General features: G+C 37.4%; 1 protein-coding gene across 1 annotated transcript in view; it reads right to left on the bottom strand.

Annotated features, from left to right (window-relative positions):
* CPO (carboxypeptidase O) overlaps nucleotides 1–5,984 on the bottom strand; it is a 13,690-nt gene extending 7,706 nt beyond the window's left edge. Inside the window, exons 1-3 of the mRNA XM_017735575.1 lie at nucleotides 5,890–5,984; nucleotides 2,616–2,691; nucleotides 2,082–2,206 (exon numbers count right to left, since the gene is read on the bottom strand). Coding sequence (XP_017591064.1) covers nucleotides 2,082–2,206; nucleotides 2,616–2,691; nucleotides 5,890–5,969 — 281 coding nt within the window. The 5' untranslated portion in view covers nucleotides 5,970–5,984. The remainder of the gene's footprint in view (nucleotides 1–2,081; nucleotides 2,207–2,615; nucleotides 2,692–5,889) is intronic.
* Between the last annotated feature and the right edge of the window lie 5,409 nt (nucleotides 5,985–11,393).

An 11,393-nucleotide genomic window follows, 5' to 3' on the forward strand; every position in this document is an offset into this window, starting at 1 on the left:
CAATTTGCAAAGATTTCACAGAAATATTCATTGCAATTTGCAAAAATCAGAGCAAACCCCTTATTTCCTTCAAGTAGTTTTTTTTGCTTTTTAGCTACAAAAATAGCTCAGAAATTAGTATAACACAGGCATGATTCCATGATCCAGGGAGTCAATAAAACCTTTTCCTTGGCTTCAGTGGATTTTGGATCAGGAGCTGTTCTTTCTCACTGCAATCAGCCCCTTGTAACTGCTGCAAATCTGCGCACATTGTAAATGCTTGTGATAAGACAATTGCAAAGATAGCTCAAACACTGTTGATCTCAAATGCTGGAAGTGCTAACAGGCTTTTCTGCTGACAGTGGCACTGACCGGCATTTCTGGAAACTGCACATAAGAAACTTTTAAGAGTAGTTGCAGCTGACTTTCATTCTGAGCTTTGATGTTTTTTCACATCTAAACTTCAAACTAAAATTCAGGTAGTGAAAATTCCCATGAACTGAAACCACACACAAAAAATACCTTATCAGTGCTCTGGAGAACTGAAACCACAGAGGCTAACACAGTTGGAATATTGATGTCCTTATAATTTGTCATTTATGTCTCTATCATTATATACCTAACTGTCATGTTACCTTCCCTGCATGTCAACTGCCTTCTAAAGGGCGGTTCCTGCTTTGAATCTGTTATAGGAGCTTTGATGCTATTATTGTTGTACTCAGCCTCTTTGCAATACAAACCCAAAATTTTCATCTTGACTAATAATTACTCATCTCTTTCTTTAGAACCCGAGGTAAGGTAGATACAGTTTTGGCCAAAGGAAAAAAAGTTAAGCTGCTAATTTCAGCTTAGTATTTAAATTTCCACTAGAATCTGTTGAAACCATTAGAAAATGAAGAGTCTTGACATAAATAAGAGGTTAAATTATCTTCTGGAACGTTGTCTAAGTACTGAATATCTAAACCTCATGCTAGAAAATTTGTACTGGCTCCAACCTTGTATCTCTTCATCTCTGGTTGTCAAGGCATCACACTTACTAAAGGAACTTGTCAGGCAAGATGCAGGATGTCAAGATCAGCTTTAACTCAAAACAGCTTTGAAGTGACATCAATCTTCCTTAAACGCAGCTTTGATTGGTAAATGTCAGTGTATGTCCATAGGCCATTTGTCATCAGCTCTGAATGACTACAGGGTTGTTTATATTAAATACAGTTAAATTAGATTAGCTACTGGTTACCTGAAAAAGTGAGTACAAATGCGAACAGGACTGTATTTAATCCCATTTGCCTTTATAAACACTCTTTGTATCTGAATTAGATCTTCTGGTTGTAAGCTGGGAAAGACATGGGTAGGTGTGATAATGCATTATGGGACATTTGTGGGTTGTGGCTTCCAGTTGTGCGCACAGTGGACAGCTGCCACTGGGGTCTTTTTCCCAAGCTGGGGTGTCTCTGTTTGGCTGGATGGTGCCAAGAAATTCTCACCAGCCTGGTGAAAGGGATCGGGGTAGAAAAATGAAGCTTCAAAGAAAGTGGCTGAACACTCACTTTGAAAGGTCTGTTCTCCAAACCAGAGGAGCTACAAGAGATGGGGAAGGGAAAAGGAGACCTAGAGGCTGCTTCCCTGCAGTGACACCAATTAAACCTTTGGGCTCTCCAGAAGACCTTGCATTCAAATATCCATGCTCTCCAAGAGAAAATCATGCTCCTATAAGTAGTGATTATACCAGGCTTGGCCTCTTGAGACTAAAAAAACTTAGACTAAAAAATCTGAGTCATACATCCAAGTGCCATCCTCTCAGTGACCACTGAGAAGGCCACAGCAGGCAACAAGACAGATTGGGCTGTCTCATGTTCCAGCCCCAAATTCACAGTCCAGGATAGGTGGAAGGTAAATAAATAGGACAAGGGGGAATGTGCTTTTAAAGGTTCATACAGCATGTCTGCTTTTGCTGGTCAAAGTAAGTTGGAGGCATTTGGAACAAAGGTTGGGTCCTGTTGCCAGTACTTGCTGACTGTTTATCAGACAGGGCTTAGTCCTTTTCTGATAGCAAGGAAGATTATTAGAGCCATCCTTCCCCATCAAGGTATTAGAGATTGTACCTGTAAAAGATCATATGCTGATCTAAGCTGTCCTTCACCTCCTGCACCAGAGGGGCTGGGACCCTAATGTGCAGGTCTTCTCCAGCCCTGATGTCTTCAGGCAGCAGGGGCTTCCACAAATCCAGCTGTGCAGAAAAGAAAGAAATGCACTAATGAAGCTCTCTTTTCAGAATGACAAAAATATATTAGAGTAGTTGCATGTCAACAAATGAAAGAAGTTTTCCTTCAAATTGTCCCCGTAACCCTCCAGTCATTTCTTCATAGAGCACGTAGCACAGGCTTAGTGTTTTCATTGACTCAGGCACCACTGATAAGGAGCAGCATTTTCACAGAGCCGTGCAAAGAAACTAACTTCTTCACATAAATTCCTTCAGGTAGTAGAAAGGCAATTCCACACTACACTAAGCCAAAAAAAAAGTTAGATGAAGCTTTTTCTAGTTTAACCTTCATTCCTGTCCTAAGCTGCATGCATATCTGTTTTAAAGCCCAAGACGCTGCTCTGCTCGTTGGGCACGTGTGGTTATTTTTACTTACCATTAAAGTACTGCAAAGAAGCTGAAGATGCTGGACTTGCTGAAATGTTTCTGGCACAATATGCAAAACCTGATCCCTGGAAATTCAGTAGAGAAACAAGATCAGTTTTAAAGTCTGTTAAATTATCTGTGATTTCATAAGTCAAAAGGACTTTGTTCTTCATTCTACATGAAGACAGAACATGTAACAAAAACACCTCTGAATTATGAATTTGTGGAATATTTTAGCTGCAAATAGGACTAAGTGTTGTGACTTCTCTGTTGCTAGCACATTAGCCACTCTGCAGCCTTGCCAGTGCCTTACTCACCATACCAGTTTTGCAGAAGCCAACTGCTTGCATGAACCCTGATGTGTGTTTCTGCCTTTGCAGGACCAGGGCCAAAATGAGGGCATTGGTAATACATGATAAACTGTTTATTTGATGTCAATTTTTTTTCCCCCTCACATTTGGGATTTATTAAATTATTCCAGATTACCTTTGTGCTTGGCTGGTCTATTTCAGCATGCAGAAACTTTTGATCATCATTATAAATGAACATTGCTAAGAACTTGAGATGTGCACAAACTGCTTGTCATGAGAATAGCCAATTTATTCCAAAAGAGTGAGTATTGTTGTCTCTAGAACTGCATATTCCTACTCAATTCACGTGAAATAAAGATTTCTAGTACAGAATCTATCATTTTATATTTTTAGAAAAGACACACAGAATCCAGTGTCTTAGTATATCTTTTCATGAGATCCCATGAAACCTTTGTCTACTACAGGCTTAATCTGATGAAAATATTTAAAGTTTACAAAGAACAAATTAAAATGGATGGAAATGCGGAAAAAGCAAATCAGTATATTCTATTAAAAAAGCCCTTGTAGTTATTTTTGTATTTTTTTTCAGTGTTCATTCAGATCAGCTTTCCAGGACTGACAGCAAGTGTGATGTTTCTAGTGAAAGGGTTTCAGAGTGAGGTGTGGGTGTTGATGACTACATTGCATTACCCAAAGGTGAGCGACCAATTACCCACAACTGATGAGATGGAATGGGGAACCCTAGAAACTCTCCTATTTGCTAGCAACCAAAAACTATGGCTTCACAGTCTCTTTTAGTGACTTCAATGGATTCTTTACAGGACAAGTACAAAAAATGAACATTTTACATTTTAAAGCTTTTGTAATAGAAATTCTTGTTGCAAAAGCAAGTTGTGGTCATTATAGTCATCAATATAATATGCTCTCATCCTCTGAATTGCAACTGCCATCTTTTGTGCTTCCATGCCGGAATGTACAATTATCAGCTTAATATACATACAAACAGAATTCACTATTCATTCACTTTATCCCCAGAGAAATAGGGGGATTTGTGGTTTTTTTACATCTCTCTGGAAAATATTACCTTTGCTGATTGAAAACTTGATAGTTAAAATAGACAGTTTAGTACTGCTTTATGAGATGCTGATAGCCCCATATCTATGGGGCAAAATGATTACATTTGCATTGCTCACAGCAATGGTACAACAGTCATGTTGTACAGATTGGTACAACAGTCATGATATCTTTGTAATAAACCTTGTAGATGCAGGATAAACATCTTTGCTAGCAGAATAAACATCTCAGCTGCAGTTCAGAGTTTATTCTCTCTAAATGCCTAGGCTTGCTTTGTTCTTTGTCTATCAGGAAGGGAAACAATATCCTGTAATATCTTTCTATGCTCATTGACATTATGTCTTAATTACACCAAATCAGAGAAATTCCAGACAGTCAGATTGCTGCCAGATGGCCAGCTCTTATTTACTGATAAACCTTTCACAATAGCCAGTGTGGAGACAAACCATTTTTAATGGTAAACTAAGATTAGAAAGCATACATTTGTTTATGATTATTGACTAAGTTTCTCAGTGGAGAAGTGCAAGGTCAACCCACGTGACCCTATGAGAACTACAGTTTTTAAAATTCTACAGTTAAGCTTTCTTAATAAATTAGAGGACTGTTCTTAGCACAAGCTTGATGCTCATAGATGGGATATTTCTTTCCATTGTTAAACAGAGCAGATGACAATGAAAATGGGCTTTACTAGTAATTCTGTCTTTGTGTAGGTGCTGCCCACCCAAAGTCACACTGACCATTCAATACCTGTTTTTAAATTCCATGCAAGTACTCAACAGGTTCAATTCTGGACAATAATTAGAAACAAAAAAGAAAAATACATTAGCAGGGATCCGTTGAATTCTATTCACTGAAATCAGGCTCTAACTGCATCTCTGATACAAATCTAAAGACTAAATATTATCCAAAGAAATAACACATTTTAAGTAGTGACTCTGTATGCTCTGCTAGGAGATTTTCCAGGAGAGCTGCTGTATGGGTACACTACGAAGGAACTTACTTCCTGTAGGTATTGCTTGGTTTTCTGTCCTTTTTATGACTATATTCTAGGGATATAATTCATCCAGAGGCATTCAGCACTGGAGTACTTTCTCTGTTTACTTTAGAAAATTCCATGTATAAACTTATATGTGAATAGGTGGCCTCCATATTATGCTCATGCCCACCTTGCAAATTCCAGCTGCCACAATGGCAGTTACATATCATTCCTTTGAAGTTGAGGATGAATGAAATAAAAAAAAAGTTTAGATAGGCAAACAAAAATAGTTTAGATCGGGAAGCAGCATAATTTTATATCACTCTTTTTCTGAAGTGGAACTGAGAATGGAAAATAAAGCAATACTGAAGATTTCATACTTTTCAAAGCATTAATCAGTAATTAAAAAAAAGCGACAATCTCATTGTCTGAACACCTTGGCATGAAGATTGTCTGGAATAACTCCCTTAGCTTTTTTTTTTTTGTAATTGTTATAGTTTTCCAAACCGACTTCACTATTTCTTTCACATAACCTAATCTTTTATTAATAGATATCATTCTGCTCAGTCATACTCCTTGCTTTATACTCAGAAAAGGCATTTTACTCCTGCAGCATCTGGTTTCAAAGTTCATTATGAAAGAGGCTAAGCCAAATGAATTTCAGCTAATGGAAACAGAGCATCCTGAGATGCATTTGAGGGCCATTCTGTGGCTCCTACTGCTGTAGCTATATCTCTGTTGGCTTTGATTGGATTCACTCATTCTCCATTTCCCATCTTTATGATTTCTTTCCCAGTCTTACAATGCTTACAGCTTAGTAACTCTGTGTCCAGTTTTTCAGCTCATAATTGTTATTATTCTTACAGGGTTTCTGTGAATTTCACTGCATGCACAATTCTTCATGAAACCCTGTTAACACTCACCTGTCATACTGCAATTTCAAGCTGAATTTTCCAGGAATTAATGTCCCCAGAGAAAAGATGATCCCAAGAGAAAGCCACATCTTTGTTCAAAGAACCCAGTACTGACAGTGCAGGACTAAAGAGGAGGAGAATAGATCTGGACTGAACATGTAATTTGTACAATTATAATACATAACTAGACTTATCCTGGAAGGCAACCTGCCCTTGACGAATCATTAACTTCGCTTGTAAATAGTTCTCCTTTTTCTTAATTCTTAAAGGTCTCTTCGACACTGCAAAACACAAACACAATTAGCAACATTCTTACTAAAACACTTTTTGTAAGAACTAAGAACATTTTTCTTTGTGTTACCTTTCTATTTTGAAATGGTTTGTGACAAAATCAGTAGTATTTAGAGAAACTCTTACTTGCAAGATCTACGATAACTCGTGAAGGTTAGCTTACAAAAATCATAGAGATAAGGAAGAACAGAAAAACAGTGGTAAAGGAAGCTCCATCTCTACTCTCTTTCGTTTTGTGTTTCAGCCTTTATGGAACACTTCTGTGACCTTTTAACTGCAATTCTACCACTTAACTAACTTAGAAGAGGACATAAAAGAACAACCAACACTCTTGTAAGAGGGAAATATTGGGACATAAGGGTCTCATCTAAACCTCTCTCAGTTGGTCCAGATCAGTCTCTAGCCACAGACTAACAACTCTACACTGTCATAAAGAGTGTTTTTGTTATATATTAAAAAAAGTGGGCTGGTTACTATGTGAAATATTTAATTTCTTGGTTAATTCACATAGCAAGAGGTAACATTTGTAGACTGCAATTAGACATATAGCACAGTTCTTCAGAAAGAAATTGTTTCCCTCATTCTCTCTCTTGGATTAAAACTTAAAAAAAGTGGGCTGGTTACTATGTGAAATATTCAATTTCTTGGTTAATTCACATAGCAAGAGGTAACATTTGTAGACTGCAATTAGACATATAGCACAGTTCTTCAGAAAGAAATTGTTTCCCTCATTCTCTCTCTTGGATTAAAACTATTTTGTGGTGATTTAATGAAGAAAACTGCATGATATGGGGTGCAGAGACTCCAGTAAGTCAGTTTATGTACGTACGTAAGGGACATGATACCATATTGTAATTGTGGGATACTTACAGATTCTTCTCATCAAAGTATGAAGTCCTCTTACATTTTTACCAAGGCTGTTATCAAGGAAACAGGCAGCAGAACTGTCCCAATATAAAAGAGGAACAGCTTAACTCAAAAGTGTGTTCTCACAAAACCAGGCTGCAGGGAAGAGAAGAATATGCTCTTCTTTATAAATCACACCAGACCCTTTCTGTTTTATTGCAAACTTCTCAACAGCCTGGGCCTGAAAATGCTGAGTATTTCTCTCCATGTAGATATCCAACCCACAATGACTTCCAGAAGAGCTGAAAGAAGTCAGGTTTACAGGATTAGATGCAGGTTCGTTTGTGAGGATTCAGCACAACAAATTGATGTTGGAAGTTCATATTAACACTCAGGACATCTGCTCAGATAACCTTTGCTTTTGTTTCCTTTGTCTCCAACATGGCTATGAGGCAGACTAATGTTTCAAAGACTTCTGCAGTGTTGTCTGTGCCCTTTTAACAGTCCTGGCTTTGAACTGGGGTTCAGTCCCTTGCAGGGACTCAGAATCTAGGAACAAAATAAAATGGAGGCATCAAGAGAAATGGAGCAAATTACAATCAGCGCTAAAATTCAACTCCTGCCCAAAGCTTACACCTTCATGTTGAAAGCAAAAGCTGTTTATTCTGTGGTGAAAACATCGCTCCTATGATGCCAAATAGTTATGAAGATAGCCAGATAGATAGATAGATAGATAGAGTCATTTTGCTTAATGGGCGTAGAATTCAGAAGAAATGACAGTTGCTTGCTAGGTCTTTGATTTGGATTCTTTTGAAGTCTAGTTGATTTTAATGGGCTTTAGATGAAAGTCCTGTGCAAATAATCATGGACATTTCTCTGATTTAAGAAATGGACTTTTTTTTGGATTTCAGTAGATTTGCTCATAAGAGACAATACTTCATTTTCTACTCATGCTCAGCTTGCAAGCAGCACTTCTGAATTCAGAATAAAAGCCATTAGAGACATTATTCTGCCACCAATGTGAAAAAATATCTTGGGATGAACAGTTAACTTCAACAAGCCTATTGCCCTCTTGGGCATAAATAATGTCTCTCTCAGTCTCTCTCTCTCATAAAGTCTGTTCTTTGGTCAGGTTCTTACTGGAAGCTGTTTATCTTTCTAGCAAATGTGGAAGGCAGCTTAATCCACTTATTATCTCCTTGAAAATTGTGCACAAAAAGGCATGGCACTTTCTGGGGAGAGGAAAGGTCGTAAATATGTGGCACAAACATGCCACAGGAAACCATGTGGTGTCCTTTCTTCCAAACAAGTTTACTTAGCATGTCTTCCATACATTCTTCTCAGAGCTTCAGAGCATTTTTTTTCGGCATCAGTTTAGCCTCTCAACTGCCCTGTTAGACAAGCAAATATTATTTCCACTACTTAAAAGATTAAGAAAAAAGAGGAAAGAAGTGACTCCCCAAGGTGACATAGGAACACTGCTGCAGAGCCAGGAATAGAATTCAGATCTCCTGACTCCCTGTCTGGTGCTTCCTTAAATATATGACCATCTGCTTTACTGCTGGAAGTATAGATACTATATGCTGACTCCAACAAGCTGGCTGCTAAGCCTGTTAGTTTATCCTCTTTTTATCCCATACTGATATCATCTCCAGCTAAGCTTTTGGCCTGGAGTCAAAGTGATTTCCAGTGTTTGAATGATTCGACCTGCTTGTTATTGTTTTAACCTTGCACCACACATATGCTCAGCTATTTGTGACTTATCTGCATACAGTCTGTGTAGCAACAGCCACAAGCTAGAACTGTTTTGTTTAAAGACTGCATACTGAAGCACACCACATGTTTTAAATAACTATCATATAGCAGTGAGTTTGATCCTGGTAGCTGCCTGCACCCAGATTCCCTACTGAGCTGCATGTTACTTTCAAGGACAAAGAGCTTGTTAAAAAGACAACAAAATGTACACACCTGTGTGTCTCCACAAACATCAGTTCATCATGTCAAGCTTTCCCAATTCACAGCTAAATCCCACACTGAACTAAAAACCTAACTAAACTGGATGGAATTCAACACGATCAACATTTTTTTAAATCATCATTTTGATTCAGAGAAAATCATCCTCTGTAAATTCCCTTCTCTCTTTGCTGCAGAAAATTTACCGTATGTGTCCAAAACAGAATCATCATTCAGTAGAGTCAAAACAGTAGCAGACTAACATGCCTTAAATCCTAGTCTTGTGCTCCACTGAAGAGGGGGGTAGATAATTTGGCCATTTTATTAAAATATCCTCTGTTTATCACTGTAGTTTTACTTGGGGGAAGCACACAATGAATTGACAGTTCTGTTTCCCATTGTCTTGACACAGGAGATAGCATATTCTATAGGTATTGTCATTTTCTATGAGTTCAAAAATTTCTGGGTTTTTGTGAGAAATGTTCAAAATATTCCAATTCATTCTTCAAGATTAAATTTTATATAATATATCTCTCTATATATAGCCATAATTCTGTAGCATTTGTGTATTCAGCAGTATGTTGTGTGATCTGCAGAGTGAATCATTGTTCCTCTCAGTATTCCAAGCCCTCAGCTTCCACAGCTCTGTTATAGAAAGGTTTTACTGAAAGTTTCAGGACTCCACTGTGATTTGACAGTGCTAAGTGTTCTCAAACCTCATTAGTTCCAGCAACAATCCTAGCATAAATGGGAATATACTGGAAACTATGCTGAGTTACAACAATTTTGTTCTAGAGTTATCTTGCTGACATTTCCTTGTTCTCTCTCTTTCTCTGATATTACACTGAAAACACCCCATTAACCTTACATTTGGGACTTTAAAATAATCACAAACCAGGAAGAATTCCAGCCGACATACACTAGATTAGAATGACATTACTAGCAAACCTTAAAACTAGTTCCATTAAGCCAACCTTAAATGTCCTGCAGATCATCAAGCGACACAGGGTACATAAGCTTTATCTTAGTGGAACTAATTTGACTATTGGCACACGATCTAGCAATTTCAAGAAATACACATTTACAGATACTTGCAAGGATGTCTCAATAGATTTTACAGCATTTATATACAAGCATACTCACATATTTGAGCACAACTGTAAAAAACAGTGTGTTGTGTCAGTGTGGGAAATAACACCTGCCTTTTCTCCACAAGTCCTGTGATGCAGCTTTTAGACAGCTTTCTTATCAGAGAGGAGCTTCAAGTACCCATTCAGCAATCAGCTCCTTATGGAAGTGGACGGAACCAAGCTGACAAAACCTGTATTGGTCTCATTAGCCTGGCAGAGCAGCTTCCTCAGACACCATTTTCTTTAACCAGGAAAGAAAAATGTTAGTACTGAATTGTCTTTCCTTAATAATAGGGGGCCTGAACGGTTATTTTTACTTCACCCTTTAGACAGCAAAATGTCACAGCTTAAGGACCTTGAGCTTTAACATACAGCCTGAATTTAAGATGATATTTACCATATTTTACTACAAGGTAACAAACTCTTTTGGTTCTGTTCTAAGGGTTGAGGATGATCATCTTTACAAGGAGTTGTGCACAAAGTCCTACAATCCTTATGTAAACACCATTGCTATGGAAAATTATTCTGCATAAGGATTGTGCAATATAACTTTTAAAAGTATTAGCAGTGTTTTTCAAGTGCAGTGGTAAATTGCTGAACCCCAAAACATACAAGGCTGGCTGCAGAATATTGCTCTTGTAGTTTGATCAAAGATTCAATTTGCCCATAGATTTTAATGTGCTTGAATCCACTGTCAGAAAAAACACTTAGGTTTTTTTAACTCACCTTCTCCACCCCTGAAAACTTTCCTTTGTAAGAATACCTTCTGATGACATGATTAGAACTCATGATTTCAAAGGTATTGCTCTAGGGGGAAAGAATTTGCAGAAGTGTTTGATCCTGTGTTGATGTTCTGAGTGGGCAAGAATTAGACAAGAATCCTTTATTTTGTGAAGAAACAAAACTTCTTGTAAAGCTTTAGCTGTCAAAGTAATGCACTTTTTATTTTAATTAGGCCTTTTTAAAGAAGATGTCATGTAACATTAAAAATCTGGCTTGTATTTTTAAATAAAATAATTACCTTTGTATATAAATAAATTAGTATTATATTATTGCTACTAGCAGAACTGTAAGGGACAGCACATAAGTCTCTATTATTGCTTAATGGTTAAAAAACAAGCTTACTGCACTGTATCCTAGAATAGCCAAGATTATTTTTAATGAGTTCTGTTACAAACACTAAAATACTTTGTGATTAGATGTGAATATGCTTGCATATGATTTCTTAAACAACAATATACACTGTGTATTACGAAATTAGCTTTTGCAGCTATAAAACATGTTCATATTAAC

The sequence above is a fragment of the Corvus brachyrhynchos genome, unplaced genomic scaffold, assembly GCF_000691975.1.
Source record: "Corvus brachyrhynchos isolate BGI_N302 unplaced genomic scaffold, ASM69197v1 scaffold255, whole genome shotgun sequence".
Classification (NCBI taxonomy): Eukaryota; Metazoa; Chordata; class Aves; order Passeriformes; family Corvidae; genus Corvus; species Corvus brachyrhynchos.